This window comes from Oncorhynchus nerka, linkage group LG7, assembly GCF_034236695.1.
Source record: "Oncorhynchus nerka isolate Pitt River linkage group LG7, Oner_Uvic_2.0, whole genome shotgun sequence".
Taxonomy (NCBI): domain Eukaryota; kingdom Metazoa; phylum Chordata; class Actinopteri; order Salmoniformes; family Salmonidae; genus Oncorhynchus; species Oncorhynchus nerka.
In genome coordinates, this window is record NC_088402.1 from 34,889,358 (window position 1) to 34,915,075 (window position 25,718).

General features: G+C 41.6%; 1 protein-coding gene across 4 annotated transcripts; it reads right to left on the reverse strand.

The window, feature by feature from the left end:
* Positions 1–14,469: 14,469 nt before the first annotated feature.
* On the reverse strand, positions 14,470–25,481 carry LOC115131515 (uncharacterized). 4 transcript variants are annotated; one of them, XM_029663294.2, is made up of 9 exons: positions 25,299–25,481; positions 24,316–24,447; positions 22,437–22,550; positions 21,945–22,001; positions 21,545–21,682; positions 18,157–18,204; positions 17,588–17,704; positions 16,432–16,515; positions 14,470–16,211 (listed from the first exon to the last, which is right to left on the reverse strand). In XM_029663294.2, the coding sequence occupies exons 2-9, from the start codon at positions 24,409–24,411 to the stop codon at positions 16,110–16,112; spliced, it is 756 nt and encodes a 251-aa protein (XP_029519154.1). In that variant the 5' UTR covers positions 24,412–24,447; positions 25,299–25,481; the 3' UTR covers positions 14,470–16,109. The 4 variants fall into 4 exon arrangements, with proteins under 4 accessions (XP_029519154.1, XP_029519153.1, XP_029519157.1 ...); XM_029663293.2 differs by having other exon boundaries at positions 14,470–16,214; XM_029663297.2 differs by lacking the exon at positions 18,157–18,204.
* Between the last annotated feature and the right edge of the window lie 237 nt (positions 25,482–25,718).

A 25,718-nucleotide genomic window follows, 5' to 3' on the forward strand; every position in this document is an offset into this window, starting at 1 on the left:
CTGGGGAGTTGGTAAGGCAAAATGGCATGACCAGATACTCGTTGTGATTGCTGGCCATGTTGAAGACAGTCTTCCAATCGTCCCCTTCCCGTATCTTCACCAGGTGGTAGGCATTCCGTAGGTTCAGCTTGGAGAACACAGTGGCCCTCTGGAGCGACTCGAAGGCTGATGAGATGAGTGGTAGCAGGTAGCGGTTCTTCACCATGATGTTTTGTCCTTCTTCTCCACAAAGAAGAACCCGGCAACAGATAAACAGAGAACACAGGTATAAATACACTGTGGATAATGGGGAAGATGGAAGACACCTGGAGGCGGGTGGAGACAAGCATAAAGACAGATGAAACAGATCGGGGTGTGACACACACACACACAGTTGTTCTTAATGACGATAGCCTGACGATAGAGTGGGCAGTACTTTCAGTACCATTTGCATGATGATCAATTGTTACTCCATTGAGAACGGAGAGTCAAAAATGTAATTAGAGATCATAGGATCCAAAAGGCCTCGTACACAATGCAGGTTGTAGACAAGTACAATCCCAATGTGGCCATAAGCATGTGCCCACACTTAGAAAATAGAAAAACATATTCACACATCATGCACACTCAACATGGGCTCAGCTTTGCATCACATTCCAGAGTCTTGAGTGCCATTCAACTGTGTAATGCAAAGGGGATTAATTACAGAATTTGGAAATTGAAATTATGACATTATTTACTCTACCATGTTACAATCCATGATTAGATAGTACTAGCTTCACCGAACCAAAAGTTGTATTCTGTAAAGAATGGAAGTCTGGCTTTCAAAACTTTAGAATGTTTTCGCTTTTTTCCTTTACGTGTCAATGTTTAGAGATACTGTACGCAAGAACGTGTCTGTGATCATTTCATTTAGAGTTTTTTACCTTTTGACCTTACTTTACACATTACCTCCATCCTGTCTATTGACCCCAGTTATGTTTTAGAAATAGTAAGCTAACATATGACATGTTTTTGATACGCATTGAATAACACATCCATAAATGGCGAAAAAAGACATGTAACATAAGGAATAAGCTTTTGAAGTGTCTGTCCTATATCAAGGGGATAAGAGAGCTCAGGAAATATTTGTGTTTTTTTGGACACATATTTAACCCCTTATTTTTGTTGGCACAAAACTACCTCCATAATTCCATTTGTTTGTAGGCCAAACTATTTGGACACTACTGACGTTTTTGTGAGAAGATTTTCGGATGTCTCATGGTCTGACAAACACCATTGTGAACGGGGCGGCAGGTAGCCTAGTGGTTAGAGCGTTAGACTAGTAACCAATAGGTCAAATCCCCAAGCTGACAAGATAAAAAAAAACGCTGTTCCTAGGCCGTCATTGAACGAATAAGAATTTGTTCTTAACTGACATGCCTAGTTAAATAAAGTTTCAAGAAATTGTAGCTCAGCCACCTTCCACTGCAGATGCTGACATAGGAGAAAGTGGTGGATTGAGATGCAACCCATGAAAAAAAATATCTATCTTAAATTGAAAGATTTTGATGAGGATATTTTTATTATGTTACTTAGATTGACATCCAGGTTCATCAATAGGACCTCTTAAGGAGTTTTAACTACCATTTAATCCAATAGCAAAAAAATGCAAAAACGGTTCTTTCTGAAATTCTGAATAGAAAGAATAGTAGATGGTAAAAATAATTTTCTATACAGTCGTGGCCAAAAGTTTTGAGATTGACACAAATATAAATTTTCACAATGTTTGCTGCTTCGGTGTCTTTAGATATTTTTGTCAGATGTTACTATGGAATAGTGAAGTATAATTACAAGCATTTCATAAGTGTCAAAGGCTTTTATTGACAATTACATGAAGTTGATGCAAAGAGTCAATATTTGCAGTGTTGACCCCTCTTTTTCAAGACCTTTGCAATCCGCCCTGGCATGCTGTCAATTAACTTCTGGGCCACATCCTGACTGTTGGCAGCCCATTCTTGCATAATCAATGCTTGGAGTTTGTCAGAATATGTGGGTTTTTGTTTGTCCACCCGCCTCTTGAGGATTGACCACAAGTTCTCAATGGGATTAAGGTCTGGGGAGTTTCCTGGCCATGGACCCAAAATATCAATGTTTTGTTCCCCGAGTCACTTAGTTATCACTTTTGCCTTATGGCAAGGTGCTCCATCATGCTGGAAAAGTTATTGTTCGTCACCAAACTGTTCCTGGATGGTTGGGAGAAGTTGCTCTCGGAGGATGTGTTGGTACCATTCTTTATTCATAGCTGTGTTCTTAGGCAAAATTGTGAGTGAGCCCACTCCCTTGGCTGGGAAGCAACCCCACACATGAATGGTCTCAGGATGCTTTACTGTTGGCATGACACAGGACTGATGATAGCGCTCACCTTGTCTTCTCCGGACAAGCTTTTTTCCAGATGCCCCAAACAATCAGAAAGGGGATTCATCAGAGAAAATGACTTTATCCCAGACCTCAGCAGTCGAATCCCTGAACCTTTTGCAGAATATCAGTCTGTACCTGATGTTTTTCCTGGAGAGAAGTGGCTTCTTTGCTGCCCTTCTTGACACCAGGCCATCCTCCAAAAGTATTCACTTCACTGTGCGTGCAGATGCAAATGCAGTTAATTTGCATGGCAAAGAAGGACTTTGCAATTAATTGCAATTAATCTGATCACTCTTCATAACATTCTGGAGTATATGCAAATTGCCATAATACAAACTGAGGCTGCAGACTTTGTGAGAATTAACATTTGTGTCATTCTCAAATCTTTTGGCCACGACTGTACAGTACTTTACTTTCAAAATACAAAATTCTGCCCCGTATGATTCTCTTGAAAATTTGATTGCTGACATGCAAAACATTTTCTGACTATATCAACATTGGACTAATGAAACAAATACCAAAGGATTTGGGGTTTTGGGCTTTTTGGTGGAGTTGTCTCAAAATGGTCTAGAACATATCAATGGTTAAACAATTGGAGGATTAATGGAGGAGCAATTCAGCAGGTCGGATACAAGGCGTATGTGGCAGGGGCTTCTAAAGATCACAGATTACAAAGAAAAGCCAGTCATGTCGAAGACACCAACACCGCCCTACTGAATGAGCTAAACAACTTTTTATTACGCTTTAAGCAAAATTACTCTGAGCTGCTGAGGAGAGCCCCTGAGGACCAAGAGGACTATGTGTAAGTCATTCAAATGGCCCAGATGGCATCCCTATTTGCAGACCAACTAGCTGTTGTGTTTTCAGACATTTTCTCTCTCTAGTTCTCCATTATAGCCACATGCTTCAAAGTGTCCATTACCATCCCGTGCCCAAGAAAGGGAAGGTAACTGAACTAAATGACTACTGACCTGTAGCACTCACTTCTGTTATCAGGCTAGTCAAAAACTACATTGAAGAGGGTTGATTGTGTCATGGAGGTAAAAGGTCCATGACACAATCAACCCTCTACCATTGCACTGAAAATTGACCTCATCCAGATGGACAAGTGGAATGCATATGTGAGGATGCTGTTCATCAACTACAGCTTGGCCTTCAATACCTTAGTGTCCTCTAAGCACCACAAAGCTCACAGCCCTGGGACTGAACTCCTCCCTATGCAACTGGGTCCTGGACTTCCTGACAGGCCGCCCCAATGTTGTGAAGGTAGGCAACATTACCTTCTCCACACTGATCCCCAACAAGGATGCGTCCTCAGTCCTCTCCCATACGTCCCTCCTGGGGCGGCAGGGTAGCCTAGTGGTTAAAGCGTTGGACTAGTAACTGGAAGGTTGCAAGTTCAAACCCCTGAGCTGACAAGGTACAAATCTGCCATTCTGCCCCTGACCAGGCAGTTGACCCACTGTTCCTAGGCCGTCATTGAAAATAAGAATTTGTTCTTAACTTACTTGCCTAGTTAAATAAAGGTAAAATAAATACCCACAACTGCGTGGCCTCCACAGTTCCAACTCCATCATCAAGTTTGCTGACGACACAACAGTAGTAGGCCTGATTACCAACCATGCCAGGAGGACTTCAGGAGGAACCAGGCGGGGCATGCCCCCAACTTCGTCAAGTTCCTCGGTGTACACATCTCATAGGAGTTGAAATGGTCAAGCCACAAAGACGTTGTGGTGAAGAAGGCACGACAGCGACTCTTTAACCTCAGGAGGCTGAGGAAATTTGGACTGTCCTAGAGGGAACTCACAGTGTTCTACAGGAGAATCATCGAGAGTGAGGAGGCGCTGGTGAAGACACATTTTCTCGGTGCTCCAATCCAGGGCGAAAAATGTACTATTCATACCTGACCAACACTTCCCCCACAGTGTTCATTTTGTAACATTTAATTTGGAATCGAACCCAATGTACTAATCTGGTTTTTTTCCCCCTGAGATTGTTGGCCTTTTAATCGTAAAATGTCTAGACAACAACGGCTACGGGCCACAAAGGAGTTGGCCTCTGCTGAAGCCTCGGGCTCACCTGACAAGGACTCTGATCCCCCCCCCCCCCCCCCCGACCTAGCCGTGGTAATGGCGGCTATCATTAAATCTGAACAGACTGTTCTGGCTAAGGTGGAGTCACTATCCACTGACCTATCCGCACAAATAGCTATTCTTTCCACCAAGGTCAACATAAAGTCCAACTCCGTTAACGAAGACTTGGCGAGACATGACATCCGTCTGAATAGCCTGGAAGATGTTGCAAAGTGGTGACACTGGAAGAGCAAGTCTCCCGGCTATCATCAGATGTCATCAAACTCACTTCCAAGGTTGAGGACCTCAAGAACAGACAGCGGTCACATTTTTGGTGTGAGAGAAGGGCTCGAGACAGTAGGTGGAATGCGGCCTACCCTGTCCATAGCTAAACTGCTACAGGAAATTCTAGGCCTCGATTATGCCCCCACCCTTGACCGTGCGCACAGAAGCATACAGTCTGCACCAAAGAATGGGGAGCCGCCCAGACCCATAGTAGTTAAATGCCACTACCTTCAGGAGAAGGAGGATGTCTTCTTCCGTGAGGCAGCGCAAGCGGCTCCCATCACCCACGATGGCCAGAATATTAGCATTTACCCTGACTACACGGCAACAGTCATGAAGAAGTGTACCGAAGATCACTACTTCCTCCTGCGAGCAGAAGACATTCTTAGACCCAACCAAGGCCAAACAATACATTGTCGTGCACCTACATCCACAGGAGGACAGGCAAAATTATACTAACTAGCCATTGTAGGCTCATACTCTGACCCTGCACTAGCCGTGCTAACGCGACCAAGGACCAACTAGGGAATTCATATCTTGATTAGAAACGTGCCTCCACCCTGCTGCCAAAAAATGACAATTATTCATCCAGTAATTTAATTAACGGTATGAACAATGATGGTATGTATAGTGTGACATGTTCTAACAAGGACAATATAGGTAGAGTAATATTTTATTCACAGTATATGGCACAATTAGCTTTTACCAACTCACTGCGGTGCTAGGTGGTGCGGTAATAATTAGCCTAGTCACTACCTAAGGCTAGCCACTGAGCTCTCGTTCCATGCCTTAATTAATAGGATACCCTACTAAGATACTGTGAGCATGTTTAATACATACAAGTTTATACTCCCAAAGGACCATGTGTATTATTCTTTACTATTTGACTGGTTGGTCCGCCCTGGTGCTTGGTGGCGGATGGCATGGGTGTGCAGATTGTATAGCCGAGCGGACACTGCAGGACGGTTATTAATTACCAAGCATTTGCCAGTCATTTTTCAGTGTTCTGACTTGTTGGGGTGTTCAACAGGGGGTTACATTTATACAAATGTTGAATTTTACTGGGTATGTTTTCCTATTTACTTATTTAATTATCTTTTTTAAAAGTATGTGTGAGTTTTTGTCACAACCCAGTTTGTGGGAAGTAGCGGCCAGCTCTAGGAAAAGTCTTGGTGGTTCCAAACTTCGTGCATTTAAGAATTATGGAGGGCACTGTGTTCTTGGGAACTTTCAATGCTGCAGAAATGTTTTGGTACCCTTCCCCAGATCTGTTCCTCGACACAATCTTGTTTAAGAGGTCTACGGACAATTCCTTTGACCTCATGGCTTGGTTTTTACTCTGACATGCACTGTCAACTGTGGGACCTTTTATAGACAGTTGTGTACCGTTCCAAATCATGTCCAATCATTTGAATTTACCACAGGTGGACTCCAATCAAGTTGTAGAAACATCTCAAAGATGATCAATGGAAACAGGATGCATCTCAGCCCAATTTCGATTCTCATAGCAAAGTGTCTGAATACTTATGTAAATAAGGTATTTCTGTTTTTAATTTTTCATAAATGTAAAGAAATGTCTAAAAACCTGTTTTCACTTTGTCGTTATGGGGTATTATGTGTAGTTTGCTGAGTTTTTAAAATTGATTTAATACATTTTTGAATAAGGCTGTAACGTACCACAATGTGGAAAAAGTAAAGGGGTCTGAATACTCTCCGAAGGCACTGTATATATTATTTCTTCATTCACACCTGCACTGTTGGAGCTCAGATCTAAAGTATTTCACTGTACACTACATCTACATCTGCGACCCTGTGTAAATTACTAAATAAAAACTGTAATCTATCAAATCTAACAATAAGCACAACATAGAGAATGTTTAAGAAAGTATATTGAACATTTGACATGTAGGTAACACTTTGCTTGGACAGTACATCCGTAGATGCTCTGTAGATACAGTATCTACTAAGCCTAAACCTAGTGCTAACCCTAACCTTCACCTTAACCCTTATCCTTACTTTAAACCTAACCCTAATCGTAACCGTAGCAAGCAGTTGCATATCAACAGATAGTTTGATAATAGTATGACCATATGTAGAGCATCTACAGATGGAAAATCCGGACTATCCAAATAAAGTGTGAGCTTTTAATCACTCTTTTGTTGCTGAGACTGCAAACCCATAGTGTATTCAAGAATTAAAAAGGCTTCTAAAGTTTGTCATTTCCATTTAAAATGCCAGACTTGATTTGCCCTAACAAAATTTTGTATATTAGTTATATACCACATAATTGTTCACATTTCCTATTGCTGCAAATGAAGATCCTACATCTCTGTACATGGTAAAGTATACAGTAGTCCTCATTTCAGGTTAGACCCTGCTGAAGTATTTTACTAATGATTAGTCAATGGTTTATAAGGGCCTACAAAAAACATCTTATGAATGAGTAATGATTAATACATGATCAGCAAACTGTTTGCAAATGCCTTATACAAGTTTATTACTGAACGTTATTATAAAGTGTTACCAAAAAGTTTGCTTTATGGATAGCTGTGTAAAACCAACTTGTTGTTTTTTGGAATATGTTTAGTGGTTGGTTTCCAAGGGAGAACATTGGCAAAGGCCACCACCACTTCACCTAGATCTATCAATAGAAGATTCTTTACGTCAGAAGGGGAGAGGTGGGCAGAACAAAGGTCTTATTTGTGGATCATTTATCAACATGCTTTTCCTTTATTAAATGGCCATCATTATTCATTGAATTGGAAACCCGCCCTTAGTGCTTGAACATACTGTAGGTATCAGATCCTAACACACACACACACACACACACACACACACACACACACACACACACACACACACACACACACACACACACACACACACACACACACACACACACACACACACACACACACACACACACACACACACACACACACACACGACCGAAGGACTGAATGTTCTATATCGTACACCTGGATAGGTAATTATGAGTGCCCTTATGAACTACTGGCTGCGTACGGAGGATGCCGGTATCGCTATAATCTTGATATCAATCAAATAAAACTGTCTATTTGACATATTGTTATGTAAAGAATGATAATCGCTGATGCTTACGTCAGTATCAAAACGTTTTTTTCTTCCAATTACAGTCGGTCTTCCACAAAAAGCAAAAAGGACCTGTAATTAAATTAAAATCAAATCGTATTTGTTCCATACACATGGTTAGCAGATGTTATTGTGAGTGTAACGAAATGCTTATGCTTCTAGATCCGACAGTGCAGCAGTATCTAACAGGTAATATCTAACAATTCCACAACAACACCTAATATCTAACAAATTCCACAACAAAACCTAATACACACAATCTAGTAAAGGAATGGGATAGGAATATATAAATATAAAACATATGGATGAGCAGTAACAGAGCGGCTAAGATGCAATAGATAGTATAGATTAGATAGTGTAGTGTACAGTATACAGTATAAACATATGAGATAATTAATGCGAGATATGTAAACATTATTAAAGTGACTAGTGTTCCATTTATTAAAGTGCCCAATGATATCAAGTCAGTAAGTAGGCAGCTGTGCTAGTGATGGCTGTTTAACAATCTGATGGCTTTGAGATAGAAGCTGTTTTTCAATCTCTCTGTCCCAGCTTTGATGCACCTGTACTGACCTCACCTTCTGGATGGAAGCGGGGTGGACGGGCAGTGGCTCAGGTGGTTATTGTCCTTGATTATATTTTTTGCCTTCCTGTGACATTGGGTGTTGTAGGTGTCCTGAAGGGCAAGTAGTTTGCCCCTGGTGAAGGGTTGTGCAGACCGCACCACTCTCTGAAGAGTCCTGTGGTTGTGGGCGTTGCAGTTGTCGTACCAGGCTGTGATACAGCCCGACAGGATGCTCTCGATTGTGCACCTGTAAAAGTTAGTGAGGGTTTTCGGTGACAAGCCAAATTTTTTCGGCCTCCTGAGATTGAAGAGGCGCTATTGCCCCTTCTGTCTGTGTGCGTGGACCATTTCATTTTGTCGGTGATATGGTCACCGAGGAACTTAAAACTTTACACCTTCTCCACTGCTGTCCTGTCAATGTGGATATAGGGGTGCTCCCTTTAATGTGTCCTGAAGTCTGTTGTTCAATTTCTTCAACAAATGTTCAGGTCAAAATAATTATCAAACACACATTAGTAATGGAAAGGAAACACAGACTCTTTATTTAAGTATTAAAATACTCCTTTTAGTAATACAATTGTAGGCAGAAGTTGATACAGAGTATCAGTATATGTATAACAGGATATGATAGTTCTCCCTAAGTTCTGCAAAATGTCTAAGACATCCTGTAACTCATATAGCCTCCCTAATCCCCCTTAGGTAACTTTCCCTAGCAACAACATATTAATAATTATTGTATGCATCGCAGAAGTTAGAGTAGCAATGGTCGAGCGTGTTACTCGCTCATATACTGCAATCGATATGCTGATAGAATTTAGGTAGCCTTGTTCTCAAATTAGCTTTGTTAAAATCCCCAGCTACAATAAATGTAGCCTCAGGATATATGGTTTCCAGTTTGCATAAAGTCCAGTGAAGTTCCTTGACGGCCGTCTTGATATCCGCTATACATGGATATACATGGCTGTGACAATAACGGAGGAGAGTTCTCTTGGGAGATAATACGGTCGGCATTTGATTGTGAGGAATTCTAGGTCAGGTGAACAAAAGGACTTGAGTTCCTGTATGTTGTTACAATTACACCATGAGTCGTTAAACATGAAAGAATACATCCCCGCCTTTCTTCTTACCGGAGAGATGTTTATTCCTGTTGGCGCGATGCACTGAAAATCCCATTAGCTGTACTGACTCTGACAGCATGTCCCAAGCTAGCCGTGTTTCCGTGAAACAGAGTATGTTACAATCCCAGATATCTCTTTGGAAAGCAACTCTTGCCCTAAGTTCGTCGACTTTGTTAACTAGGAACTGGTCATTAGCGAGTAATATACTCGGAAGCGGTGGGGGGGTGCGCACATCTGAAGCCTCGCTAGAAGACCGCTCCGGCTCCTTCTCCTCTGGTGGAATTGTTTTGGGTCGGCCTCTGGAATCAGTTTGAATGCCCTGGGAGGTGCAGACAAAGGATCCGCTTTGGGAAAGTCGTATTCCTGGTTGTAGTGCTGGGTGTGCTGGTAAGTTGACATCTCTCTGATATCCAATAGTTCTTGGGCTAACAATGTAAAAAATAATACATAAAAAAACAAAATACTGCACAGTTTCCTAAGGGCTAGAAGCGAAGCTGCCATCTCCATCGGTGCCATCTTGAAGTTAATTAACAAAATTAATGGAAAGTCTCAAAAACCTATTAAAATCTGTAAGTAATGTCAAATTAAATTAATTTTCCTGTATCCTTTGGCATTGAATGTGGTTTTTCAAAGACCATGTAGTGCAATGCCGTATGGATTAGTAAACACTGACAATCAACACAATCAGAATGACAGTCTCACTGGATTTACAATATAAATGTAAGGATTGTTGAGGAGGACCCTATTAACATACAGTGCCTTTGGAAAGTATTCATTTACATTTACATTTAAGTAATTTAGCAGACGCTCTTATCCAGAGCGACTTACAAATTGGTGCGTTCACCTTATGACATCCAGTGGAACAGCCACTTTACAATAGAGCATCTAAATCTTTTAAGGGGGGTGAGAAGGATTACTTTATCCTATCCTAGGTATTCCTTAAAGAGGTGGGGTTTCAGGTGTCTCCGGAAGGTGGTGATTGACTCCGCTGTCCTGGCGTCGTGAGGGAGTTTGTTCCACCATTGGGGGGCCAGAGCAGTGAACAGTTTTGACTGGGCTGAGCGGGAACTGTACTTCCTCAGTGGTAGGGAGGCGAGCAGGCCAGAGGTGGATGAACGCAGTGCCCTTGTTTGGGTGTAGGGCCTGATCAGAGCCTGGAGGTACTGAGGTGCCGTTCCCCTCACAGCTCCGTAGGCAAGCACCATGGTCTTGTAGCGGATGCGAGCTTCAACTGGAAGCCAGTGGAGGGAGCGGAGGAGCGGGGTGACGTGAGAGAGAACTTGGGAAGGTTGAACACCAGACGGGCTGCGGCGTTCTGGATGAGTTGTAGGGGTTTAATGGCACAGGCAGGGAGCCCAGCCAACAGCGAGTTGCAGTAATCCAGACGGGAGATGACAAGTGCCTGGATTAGGACCTGCGCCGCTTCCTGTGTGAGGCAGGGTCGTACTCTGCGGATGTTGTAGAGCATGAACCTACAGGAACGGGCCACCGCCTTGATGTTAGTTGAGAACGACAGGGTGTTGTCCAGGATCACGCCAAGGTTCTTAGCGCTCTGGGAGGAGGACACAATGGAGTTGTCAACCGTGATGGCGAGATCATGGAACGGGCAGTCCTTCCCCGGGAGGAAGAGCAGCTCCGTCTTGCCGAGGTTCAGCTTGAGGTGGTGATCCGTCATCCACACTGATATGTCTGCCAGACATGCAGAGATGCAATTCGCCACCTGGTCATCAGAAGGGGGAAAGGAGAAGATTAATTGTGTGTCGTCTGCATAGCAATGATAGGAGAGACCATGTGAGGTTATGACAGAGCCAAGTGACTTGGTGTATAGCGAGAATATGAGAGGGCCTAGAACAGAGCCCTGGGGGACGCCAGTGGTGAGAGCGCGTGGTGAGGAGACAGATTCTCGCCACGCCACCTGGTAGGAGCGACCTGTCAGGTAGGACGCAATCCAAGCGTGGGCCGCGCATTAGATGCCCAACTCGGAGAGGGTGGAGAGGAGGATCTGATGGTTCACAGTATCGAAGGCAGCCGATAGGTCTAGAAGGATGAGAGCAGAGGAGAGAGAGTTAGCTTTAGCAGTGCGGAGCGCCTCCGTGATACAGAGAAGAGCAGTCTCAGTTGAATGACTAGTCTTGAAACCTGACTGATTTGGATCAAGAAGGTCATTCTGAGAGAGATAGCGGGAGAGCTGGCCAAGGACGGCACGTTCAAGAGTTTTGGAGAGAAAAGAAAGAAGGGATACTGGTCTGTAGTTGTTGACATCGGAAGGATCGAGTGTAGGTTTTTTCAGAAGGGGTGCAACTCTCGCTCTCTTGAAGACGGAAGGGACGTAGCCAGCGGTCAGGGATGAGTTGATGAGTGAGGTGAGGTAAGGGAGAAGGTCTCCGGAAATGGTCTGGAGAAGAGAGGAGGGGATAGGGTCAAGCGGGCAGGTTGTTGGGCAGCCGGCCGTCACAAGACGCGAGATTTCATCTGGAGAGAGAGGGAGAAAGAGGTCAGAGCACAGGGTAGGGCAGTGTGAGCAGAACCAGCGGTGTCGTTTGACTTAGCAAACGAGGATCGGATGTCGTCGACCTTCTTTTCAAAATGGTTGACGAAGTCATCTGCAGAGAGGGAGGAGGGGGGAGGGGGAGGAGGATTCAGGAGGGAGGAGAAGGTGGCAAAGAGCTTCCTAGGGTTAGAGGCAGATGCTTGGAATTTAGAGTGGTAGAAAGTGGCTTTAGCAGCAGAGACAGAAGAGGAAAATGTAGAGAGGAGGGAGTGAAAGGATGCCAGGTCCGCAGGGAGGCGAGTTTTCCTCCATTTCCGCTCGGCTGCCCGGAGCCCTATTCACACCCATTGACTTTTTCCACGTTGTTATGTTACAGCCGGAATTTAAAATGGGTTAAAAATGTAGATTTTTTGGTCATTGGCCTACACACGATATCCCATAATGTCAAAGTGGAATTGTGTTTTTCAACATTTGTACAAATTAATTAAAAATGAAAAGCTAAATGGCTTCAGTCAATAACTATTCAACACCTTTGTTGCTTGGACTCACTCTGTGTGTAACAATAGTGTTTGACCAGATTTTTGAATGACTAACTCATCTCTGTACCCCACACATGCAATTATCTGTAAAGTCCCTCAGTCAAGCAGTGCATTTCAAACACAGATTCTAAATAAATACAATCATTTTTTAAATGCAGACATTAAATATCCCTTTGAGTATGTTGAAGTTATTAATTACACTTTGGATGGTGTATCAATACACTCAGTCACTACATATACAGGTGTCCTTAACTCAGTTACATTTACATTTAAGTCATTTAGCAGACGCTCTTATCCAGAGCGACTTACAAATTGGTGCGTTCACCTTAAGACATCCAGTGGAACAGCCACCATCTAAATCTTTTAAGGGGGGGGGGGTGAGAAGGATTACTTTATCCTATCCTAGGTATTCGTGAAAGAGGTGGGGTTTCAGGTGTCTCCGGAAGGTGGTGATTGACTCCGCTGTCCTGGCGTCGTGAGGGAGTTTGTTCCACCATTGGGGGGCCAGAGCAGCGAACAGTTTTGACTGGGCTGCGCGGGAACTGTACTTCCTCAGTGGTAGGGAGGCGAGCAGGCCAGAGGTGGATGAACGCAGTGCCCTTGTTTGGGTGTAGGGCCTGATCAGAGCCTGGAGGTACTGAGGTGCCGTTCCCCTCACAGCTCCGTAGGCAAGCACCATGGTCTTGTAGCGGATGCGAGCTTCAACTGGAAGCCAGTGGAGAGAGCGGAGGAGCGGGGTGACGTGAGAGAACTTGGGAAGGTTGAACACCAGACGGGCTGCGGCGTTCTGGATGAGTTGTAGGGGTTTAATGGCACAGGCAGGCAGTTGCCGGAGAGGAGGTCAACTACACAGGAATTTCACTTTGAGGCCAATGGTGACTATAAAACAGTTAGAGTTTAACGGCTGTGACAGGAGAAAACTGAGGGATGGATCAACAACATTGTAGTTACTCCACAAAACTAACCTAATTGACAGAGTGAAAAGAAGGAAGCCTGTACAGAATCAAATTATTATGTTTGGGGTAAAATCAATACAACACATTGCTGAGGACCACTCCATATTTTCAAGCATAGTGGTGGCTGCATCATGTTGTGGGTATGTTTGTAATCATTAAGGACTGGGGAGTTTTTCAGGATAAAAAATAAACGGAATGGAGCTAAGCACAGGCAAAATTCTACAGGAAAACCTGGTTCAGTCTGCTTTCCACCAGACACTGGGAAATTAATTCACCTTTCAGTAGGACAATAACCTGAAACACAAGGCCAAATCTACACTGGAGTTGCTTACCAAGAAGACAAGTGAATGTTCCTGAGTGGCCAAGTTAGTTTTGACTTAAATCTACTTAAGAATCTATGGCAAGAACTAAAAATGCTTGTCTAGCAAAGATCAATAACCAATCTGACAGAGCTTGAAAGATTTTGAAAAGAATAAAAGGCAAATGTTGCACAATCCAGGTGTGTTAAGCTTAGACTCACAGCTGTAATCGCTGCTAAAGGTGGTTCTATAAAGTATTGACTTAGGGGTGTGAATACTTATGTAAATTATATATTTCTGTATTTTATTTAATACATAAAAGAAATGGGGTAATATGAGTGTTCTTTTTTTGTAATTCAGGCTATAACACAACAAAATTTGGATTAAGTCAAGGGGTAGGAAAAGTTTCTGAATGCACTGTAGTAAACAGTACCAGTGTCTATTGCATATGATCCAATGAAACTGGCTTGCTGGATAATTAACCATTTTAAAGTTTCTTACATGGTTTCTTGGTGGGGAGGGAAGGTGTGGGCGGACAGATGGGGACTGAGGCGGGGAATGGGTTTGGGTTATTTTTGTATGTATTTCCTTGATTGTTTTTGTACTTGTAACCCCCCCCCCCCTCTGAAAAAAATGATATAACTAAATAAAAAGTTGGCTCTGAAAGACTTACTTTATTGCATGTTAACAGAAATACCCATATCAATAGCACAGTCAAACACATTGTAAATAAACAGAAAACCAGACCTTTAGAACATCAACACATTCACCAATGCTGCCCTCTTGTGAGGACAAGGCATCAGTGGACCATGCACAAATATTACAGTAACAGCAGTGACTTTTCTTCACAATTAAAAGAGGTGGAGGGTGGTCGACAAGTGCTGTATTGTCGCAAAAGGAAGAACTGCAAAAGTTAGTTCAGTGGTCAACAAGGGCTGGAATGACACAAAAACAAGTACTACAATGTCAGTTAGCTTTTGGTTAAAATGTCAAATGGACATACTTAAAAAAAGATTTTTTTAGGGCAGTCCAGAATATTCTTACTGTTTGAGTATTTTAGTATGTCTAGAATATTAGAGCATACGCAAGAGACTCTTTTGCTTTGTTAGAGCAAATTGTTCAATAAAAAAAACAAGTAATAAAGAAACAAATAAAGAAAGTAGATATTCAAACAAATGCCATACAAGTCAGGTTTCTTATGATGGAATCATAACACACACGGAAAAGGTTAGGCTATGGTAGGGATCAATTACGTATTCTGTGTGTTGATGTGGCATGTAACAGTATTTGCTTGCTTTTTTCTAATGTGTTCATCAGTGTTCATCTACAACTATTCTATATTCTAACATGATACAATCCTCTCAATGAGCACGACAATACATTGCCAGCATTGGTTGGTTAGCTTGGTAAGTGATTAGAGCTGTGATATCATTCACTTTAAAATACATGAATGTGCAAAACTAGACTAAAAACAATGAACAGAATTATATTATGTAAAGCAAGAAGCATCATGAATACATCACTATACAGTATTATGACACGGTAGTGATAAAAGCGTGTATTATTTGGTCTCAAAAAGTGTGATGCCACCAAAAAACAACAAAAGAAGCAATGAAAGTATACCTACATACAATTTTACATTAGCTTCAGTTAGTCCCTAGAATCCTCCAATCCATGCAGTGACAGTGTTAGAAACTAAGACCTTGATAAGTTGATTATTTGAAACTGCTGTGTTAGTGTTGGGCTAGAACAAAAGCCTGCATACCCTCCTCAGGATCAGAGATGTAGAACCCCTGTCCTATATGTTCATCCTTCACTTTTTGCATCCATGATAATACTTATAATCAGTCTCGTAGCTTTGCAAACATCCTCAAAATGAATAACATTGGTAACAATTGACATTTTCTTCCCATTTTATATAGCTTAATAATTACTGAGGCAATACAGGTTTGAGTGCCTTCATTTACGGCAAAACAGTTATATGTCATTCATGAGAAATTGCCCTGCCAGTCACCACACCATCTCCTTAGAAAGCTGAATTCCCAATTAACCCCTAGCCCCTATACCCCTTGGCATTCCTGTAGATCTGAAAGGATATGAAAGGTTTGAACAGTATGTAGGCCAAATGCTTCACCTTGCCTTTAGGTAGGCTGGGTGGAATTTCCACCACCTATTTAATCGTTTCAGATCTACAGAACTGTCTAGGGCTCGATTTGGAATTCAGATTAAGACCAACACTGTTGCGCATATAATCCGGCCCAAGTGGCTGGAGTGGAGGATGAAGGAGGTTTGGTTTAGGGCTCAGCCGCCTCGATGGGCTCCACCTGTGGGTCAGTGGGGGGAGTGGAGACCTCCTCTACCTGGTCGGAATCGGGTTCAGTGACAACAACGGCCACCTGCTTAAGGAGAGAGGCAGAGAGAGAAAGACTGAGAAAGAGACAGTTATTATATTGACATGTAATGTTTGACATTAGAAGAATCTATTACTCAAACACATCAAGGTAATCAAACCTCAAGAGATGCACAGTAAATGGTAGCCAACAGTGCTAAATGGATAAGCCATTTTAGGCTGGCACTATATGGTAGGCTAACCCCTCCGGGCTAGCTAGGCCCTACCTGGGATGCTGCAGCCTGCACAGCAGGGGGACCTGCCGGGGGGCGAGTCTGGGGGTAGGCTGGGCGCTGAGTTCCACTGGATGACTAGAGAGAGAGCAAGAAAGAGGAAGTTAAAGGGAGAACAAGACATAAACGTGTGATGTTCAGTATCTATATGTAATAGAGGGTTCACCCTGCCATTTGTTTTAATACATGAAGGGTATCATTTTTGTTTTCTTAAAAAAGGCACAATTTGCACTGAAAGAACTCACAAACTTTGAAGTAAAATGTCTTAAAACTTCCCATACAACAAAGTCCTTAAGAAGGTGGCAATTATTTATGCACATATGGGGGAATTCAGATCCGACTTCTCTCCACATGTATTCTGACCAGTGCCCGCAACGTACCGGTTTTGTGCCCGCAAGGGATGCGTACCCTTATTGTTGTAGTTTTCTCCTCTTCCAATATTTAATGGATTGAACAACTGAATGGCAACTTTCAGGATAATCAAACCACTGTATTTTGTATTCCCCAATATATTTTGTCAGTAAAGGCTCTCCAACCCTGTAAAGTAGGTAGATCCCTAAATATGTTCCTAACCCTTAATAATGTACAGATCGGATACTTTTTCAATTTACCAATTGGTGCTAAAACTGAGATATGCATAGGCCTATAATTGTCTGGCTTTCTTTCATTGATCCCTAATATTCTGAACCCATTCTCTCAATATATTATAGTGACTGTCAAGAACATTTGAATTAAAGGTGCACCGTATTTAAAGGGATGGCTTTAGATAACTGAAAACCACATTGAATGAAAAGTCCATGAGGAAATCAGTTGGCCAGCAAGTGGGAGGGTTTTCAGCAGTTTAATTAAATATATTCAGTGCGCATAAAAGAGCCACTCTCAAAGAGCTTGTTGCGCACCTGCGGAAAGTAAGTCTGAATACCAAATACTGAGAAGCGCAGGAAAGGCAAACATTTCCTAAGTCTGAATTGAGCCCATATAAAATAAATAGATTGAAATACATTTTCACATGCAGCAAACACCATCTGCAGTGTTCTAAATTGTTACAGGTTTTAAAATCGCAATGCCTGGGCAGCACTGCACATGTAAAATGGTGCTTGGAGCATTTTAGAATGCCCTTTCCCATGTGTTCTGTTATATGTGGGTTCACCTGCATTCCACCACTTGAGGCCAGCACACTGAGGCCAAACAGCATGGCTGTGATACAGATGAGCAGCTCCAGAATAAGGAAGATAACCAGAGTACCTATGATGCCGTCAATCAGGAGCTATAAGAAACCACCCATGCGGGAGAGAGACAGGTGAAGAAAGGCATGCGGGATGGACAGTGGTATTGTGGTCCAGAGAAAAATGCTTGATATTACAGTAGCATCAATAAATTCCATACAGCATCAAATGAATGCAATTGCGGGATAAAAAACAGTCCAAAAAGCAAACTATAATGTCAGATCTTATTAATTAATTAATTAAGCAAGATAATACAAACAGATGTCAAACTAGGCCTTTTGAATAGCCATATAATCAACCACATGAAAGTGAATAAAATAACTAATACCTATCTAAACTTACGATTGGGTAAGATGTTATTTAAAACTTTTGCTGCAATACCTTTTCGGGTAATGCTTTGTTATAGCAACTATGCGAACAAGGCAGAAATACTGCAACCTACCAAGTGTTAGCATTGACCAGAACATATCTACAATAGTGGTCAACTACTTACTTTACATTTCATTTCGATCAGCCCAGTGCATTTCCTGAAACAATGTTGCTGCAGTAAACAGTAAACACAAAGAAAGACATGTTCCATTTTGAAGAACAATTACACTTTTTCCCTTGAAACTACATTAACCTAGATAAGATACTCATATGGCGTGTTTCTATTCTATAAACAGTAACTCTTCATATGTTCTTACATATTTTTTACTTTAAAATATGGCAAAAATACAATAGATGATTGGCTGTATCATCAATTAAAACCTTAATAGTGTCATCAAAAATAGAAATGTCATTTACATTCAATTCTAGATCCCACACAGGTTTCGTACTGTTCTATATGAGGACTAAGTTTGAGCAGTCGTGTTAGCATAGTAGAATATGTGTGTATGCTACCTCCTATGCAGACACAGAATAAAGTGGGTCAAAGACTTTGATGCATGACCCCATTTTGACATAGCTCCCACCATAAATAGTTTAGGCCAAATTGTTCCATTGCAGCCTTTTTACAGTTTAGAACAATGTTGTTAAAATTGGTCAAAGCCTTGCCACAATAATCAAAATCCAAAACTCCTTTGCTGAATTTTTTTTAAAGGTCGTTTTTAATAATTCTGGGTAATACCAAACCCTAAAACACTTATTACATGTTTCATCAATGATTGCTTTAATTTGCTGTTTTGTTTTAAACAATAATGACATTTAAACAAGTATTTTTGTTGTGGTACTGATATCTACTACTAATATGTGATGTGGCAGAAAAAGAAAAGCCTGCACGCTTAATTGACACATTTAAAGTTGTTGTGGGATGTTTTTTTTGTTGTATATTTGATAAAGTGGTCATGAATCATGTGTAATGGGAGCAATGTTGAAATATAGGCCATTAAACAAATCCACTTGGAGGACAAAATAAAGGTATGCATGTCTGCCAGTATTCCTTGGTGGAGATTGGAGTGCCTAACTGTAGATGAAGTACTCATGAAAACCATGTAACTGATCCTCTCCGTCATTACTGTATGGTTTGAAGCTGGGTGCTGTGCTGAACCAATTAATCAACTAATGTTTTTAATGCTTATTTTACAGAAAACTTTAGTTTAATCAGATGTACTGTATATAGGCCACACGTTGCTTTTAACTAGCAGCACATGGCAAAGGAAAATATACACTGACTATACCAAACATTAGGAACAGCTTCCTAATATTGACTTGCACCCCCCCACCCCCTTTGCCCTCAGAACAACAAAGATTTAAGTGCCTTTGAACGGGGTATGGTAGTAGGTGCCAGGTGCACCGGGTTGTGTCAAGAACTGCAAAGCTGCTAGGTATTTAATGCTCAACAGTTTCCCATGTGTATCAAGAAGGGTCAAACACCGAAAAGGACAGCCAGCCAACTTGACACAACTGTGGGAAGAATTGGAGTCAACATGGGCCAGCATCCATGTGGAACGCTTTTGACACCTTGTAGATTTAAAAAGGTGACATCAATGAGGGATTATAGCTTTCACCTGGATTCACCCGGTCAGTCTGTCACGGAAAAACTTTAGTTCTTAATGTTTCGAACAGTGTATAATATCTTGAGCAGATAAGTGTGCGCAACACAGATTTACGCATTAATCTTTGCTCATTTAAGTTAAGCGTGCTGATCTCATGTCAGAATACCGCCTTGAGTGAAGACATTACACTAATACTTCCACGAAAGACACAATAGATTTTTTTGTATAGGCTATTGTTGGATGCAACAACCCTTTTGCTCTCTATAAAAATTGAAATGTTTTTTTTCTGAAATCCCGGTTGGAGGATCCCAGAATCAGGAGGGAACAGGCAGGATATCCGGAATCCTCCAACCAGGTGTCTGAAAAACCAGGGAATTTATTAAAGTTCCAGGAATTCTGCAACCCTAGTCCGGAGCAAACATTGTTTCAGAAAATGCATATCAGCAACTGATACAAATGTATTCAAACAACAACGGTAACGATCTTTCAAAACATTTGTCAGAATAAATTAATTGTGAACACATTTTTCACAAAGAACTAGCTTAAAATTATATGAAATTCAGCAAATGAGTTGGGGAATTTTACATTGTGACTCTCATTGTATGTCTTTTGACCACATGAACTCTCAAGGGGGAGAATGTGTGACATGGTCAGCTACTCAATCAAGATGACCGAGAAGGTTGACTAAACCATAATGACTACATCAAAATTCAGCCTGCACTTCATTGTTTCTTCCTAAAATGATGTCATTCTTTTAGATGCTTTTTAAAAATAATGTTATTCAATTAGTAAATGTATGTAAAAAAATAATAATAATAATCAAAAGTTTGGGGTCAATTAAAAATGTTCTTGTTATTGAAAGAAAAGCTCATTTTTTGTCCATTAAGATAACATAAAAATTGATCAGAAATACAGTGTTGACATGGTTAATGTTGTAAATGACTATTGGAGCTGAAAACGGCTGATTTTTAATGGAATATCTACATAGGCTTACAGAGGCCCATTATCAGCAACCATCACTCCTGTGTTCCAATGGCACGTTGTGTTGGCTAATCCAAGTTAACCATTTTAAAAGGCTAATTGATCATTAGAAAACCATTTTGTAATTATGTTAGCACAGCTGAAAACTGTTGTTCTGGTAAAGAAGTAATATAACTGGCCTTCTTTAGACTAGTTGAGTATCTGGAGCATCAGCATTTGTGGGTTCGATTACAGGCTCAAAATGGACAGAAACAAAGAAGTTTCTTATGAAACGCGTCAGTCTATTCTTGTTCTGAGAAATGAAGGCTATTCCATGCAAGAAACTGCCAAGAAGCATTGTGTTAGATCTTCAGTTTCTTGGCAATTTCTCGCATGGAATAACCTTCATTTCTCAGAACACGAATAGACTGATGAGTTTCAGAAGAAAGGTCTTTGTTTCTGTCCATTTTGAGCCTGTAATCGAGCCCACAAATGCTGATGCTCCAGATACTCAACTAGTCTCAAGAAGACCAGTTTTATTGCTTCTTTAACCAGAACAGTTTTTAGCTGTGCTAATATAATTACAAAATGGTTTTCTAATAATCAATTAGCCTTTAAATATGATAAACATGGGATTAGCTAACACAACATGCCATTGGAACACAGGAGTGATGGTTGCTGATAATGGGCCTCTGTAAGCCAATGTTGATATTCCATTAAAAATCAGCAATTTCCAGCTACAATAGTCATTTACAACATTAACAATGTCTACACTGTATTTCCGATCAATTTTATGTTATTTCAATGGACAAAAAATTTGCTTTTCTTTCAAAAACAAGGACATTTCTAAGTGACCCCAAACCTTTGAACGGTATTGTATGTAATAATTGTTTATATGCAAATTTATGTAATAATTCAAGGTATACTGTTAGAATGACTGGTTACCACAGCATGCAGCTCCAGTCTTCGGCAGTGTTCACAGTGGTAGGAGTCCTGGCGGTAGGGCAGGTGTTTGGACATCAGGCCCAGAGCAGCCGTGGAGAAGGCAGCACTAATCAAGTGCAGCACCAGGGTACATTTCACCTGGGGAGAGAGTACACCACTACACTGACTACGCCCAGATTGACAGAAAATATTATACATTGAAAGTTAGTTTTTTGGGGTTTGTGTGATTTCTTAGAAATTGCCTACATCACTCACAAATATCAGTGGTCACACAGGAGTAAACATACCTCCAAGAATGGTGTGCAGCATTTCGGGATAATGTGTTGTTCGGTACATACTGTTGAAAAATGCAGCAAAAAAATGTAACTAGCTGAATGCGCTCCAATTGCATTATACCCACCCAAAAGAGAGAAGGCTTCCTGCCCGCGTGGACAAGGACCGACCCAGACAGGATGAGCTGTGGGAGTATACCCATAACAGAATAAGACACATGACTCACAGGTCAGATTACACACCTATACAGAGATTAAAATAACTGATTCAACAAAATAAATGATCTATTCTAGAAAATTGCCATTGTAGGGCTGTAAGCCTATTCATGTGTGGTGGATCAGGGTTGGAGCGAAAGCCTGCAGGAGGGTAGCTCTCCAGGAGGAGGGTTGGCCCGATCTGGCCTAAAGACACACTGCCAATGTAGAGGGCGCTGTTGTAATAGTTGATACTTGGCCAGTAAATTCTGACTGGTACATGTCATCTGGAGTAGGTAGAAGTTGCCCTTACTAACTGATATAGAGCTGGGATTGATTTTATTGCCCGAATGGTTAAGATTAGGATTGGGGGTAGGGACATCTAATTGTAGATCTTTGGTTGGGGTCAGCAATGGCTCACTCACCTGTAAGACAACAATCAAAAGGACAGCGACATCACCAGTGAAGTGGATCTCGTGGAGCTGCAACACAGAGGCGCTCAGGCAGAGGACAAGACACCCGATGATGATCTGGACGGCCTGAGACAATACATTAAGAACTCTCATCAGTACCATTAAAAGGACATTATGTGGTTCGATGGCTCATCTACAGCAAAGTGTTTGGTAACCCCATAGTTGTGTTCAGCAGGACACACCATAGCAAAACATTTTGAAATACGAAAATGGAATTGGGCCTTCGCTATTATGTCCAGAAATCACTCCCTGATTATTTTTTTTCCTGTTTCATTTGGTGCCTACTGAACAAGACCCAGTTATGGGTTTGATTCAGGCTGGGAATATAAGAGTCTCCTCAATTAATATATTATCATTATATTATAAGGTATCATGATGACGCTTTATTCTACAGTACAGAATTTAAGCTGTTATTGATTCATATCATATCCTTATAGTGTATCACAACCATCTGTATTGATGACTGGAGTATTGGTGTCTCTGAGGGGTCTTTGACCTGGTTTGCTAACTACCTCTCTCAAAGGGTGCAGCATTTAAAGTCAGAACATCTGCTGTCTCAGCCACTGCCCGTCACCATGGGTGTACCACAAGGCTCGATCCTAGGCGCCACGGTATTCTCAATTTACATCAACAACATAGCTCAGGCAGTAGGAAGCTCTCTCACCCATTTATATGCAGATGATACAGTCTTCTACTCAACTGGCCCCTCGCCAGAATTTGTGTTAAAAGCTCTACAACAAAGCTTTCTTAGTGTCCAACAAGCTTTCTCTGCCCTTAACTTTGTTCTGAACACCTCCAAAACAAAGGTAATGTGGATTGGTAAGAAGAATGCCCCTCTCCCCACAGGTGTGATGACTACCTCTGAGGGTTTAGAGCTTGTTTAGAGCTTGAATAAAAGTACTTGGGAGTATGGCTAGAAAGTACACTGTCCTTCTCTCAGCATATATCAAAGCTGCAGACTAAGGTTAAATCTAGACTCGGTTTCCTCTATCGTATTTGCTCCTCTTTCACCCCAGCTGCCAAACTAACCCTGATTCAGATTACCATCCTACCCATGATAGATTACGGAGACGTAATTTATAGATCGGCAGGTAAGGGTGCTCTCAAGCGGCTAGATGTTCTTTACCATTCGGCCACCTATTGTCCTTATAGGACACATCACTGCACTCTATACTCCTCTGTAAACTGGTCATCTCTGTATACCCGTTGCAAGACCCACTGGTTGTTGCTTATTTAACCCTCTTAGGCCTCACTCCCCTCTATCTGAGAAACCTACTGCAGCCCTCATCCTCCACATACAGCACCCGTTCTGCCAGTCACATTCTGTTAAAGGTCCCCAAAGCATACACATCCCTGGGTCGCTCCTCTTTTCAGTTCGCTGCAACAAACACTCAAACTAGACAGTTTTATCTCAAGCTCTTCATTCAAAGACTCAATCATGGACACTCTTACTGACAGTTATGGTTGCTTTGCGTGATGTATTGTTGTCTCTCCCTTCTTGCCCTTTGTGCTGTTGTCTGTCTCAACAATGTTTGTACCCTGTTTTGTGCGGTTACCATGTTGTGTTGCTACCATGTCGTTGTTATGTTGTGTTGCTACCATGCTGTGTTTTCATGTGTTGCTGCCATGCTGTTGTCGTCTTAGTGTAGTCTTTATGTAGTATTGTGTCGTCTCTCTTGTCCTGATGTGTGTTTTGTCCTATATTTTTATTCCCAGCCCCCATCCCCACAGGAGGGCTTTATTGTCATTATTGTAAATAATCATTTGTTCTTAACTGACTTGCTAGTTAAATAACGTTTTTTTTTTATGCCTATGTGAAGACGTCACTCACCCCCAAGGTTTTAGGCTCCACCTTCTGGAAGGAGCCCACTTGTCCTGAGGTGAGATTGCTAGTGGGAGGCAGGGGGTCCTGGCTTTTGAGGCCCATGTTGTCGAGGCTGACAAGGCTTTAGATGCAGAAAAGCTACACAAAATGGCATAGATAAACAGTAATGAACTGAGAAAATGATGGACAAGGCAATGAATGAAAGCTGCAGTAAATTACTGGAGGAGTATACAAAGATGAAAAGGGTTATGAGGAGGGGAAAATGTATGTTTTTTGAGGAGCCCAGCAATAATAAAGACAGCTAAAAATGAAACTGCAGGAAATCTTTTTGCAGGATAATATGAGGAATTTGGGATACTTCATTGACATTGGTTGTAAACACGCCATATTTTGTTTGAACAAATATGCATATGCATTAGTGGGCAAAACCTGCAATTTGTCTTGACAAAGGTTATTATGAACTCTGGGAACAACAGGCAATTACAGGTCATTGTGATCTTGAACATGCAGGCTCTCAATTACATTTAAAAAATAACAAATATATGACGTAAATTATCAAGAACTCTTCGTTAACATAAATCAATATCATGTTTGCATTCCAATTAACTTCAAAATATTTCAGAGGGAGGTAAATTGAGACGTCTGCCGCCGGTGACAAAAGAGCAACATCAGGACCGCAGTCGATTTTGGCAATTCTCCAAACCCTGTACTGCGCCATCATCACACAACTTTAACCCATGTGAGGACGAGCTCATCACCATACTATAGATTATCTTCTTCACAAATATCGAACATAAAGCTTTAGTCAGAAAACCGATAAATATCTGCAATGTTCTGTGGTCGTCAAGTTAGATAAATACGGGTAGGATATTGTAAGTTTAACCATACACCTGCTAATTTGGGCTACATAAAACAGGAACGTGCTACGTCATGTCTCAGTTAGACCATCTCACAAAGCATGCCGCATTAAAGTGTGTATTCTGTCTTACCTCCTCTGGTTCGAACAAGAAAGTTATTCCTTTATTTATTTTCTGATTTATAATGTCGATAAGGCGCGTTCAGCTACTCCTAACGCGTTGGTGTTGATGGGAGCTAAAAAAAAATAACTAGCGGAGACGCAATGCGTGTGTGCTGTAGGTGGATGGGACGTTTTTCACTGCAGTGAGGCGCGGGATGCGCTGCTGCACCGAACTGCGTGTGCATGTGTGCGCGTGTGTGCTGCGGCACTCTGGAAGAAAGACATGCATGACTCATGCTTTTTTTTAAACTTGCATAGCAATGGAGTAGTTGAGATGAGACCGGTGTAAAATAAAATAACATATATTCACTATTTGCTGCTAGACCAGAGAGATACAAATCAGAGAGATAAAAACGCCTGTAGTTAATAGTGATCAAACGTATTCCCAAAA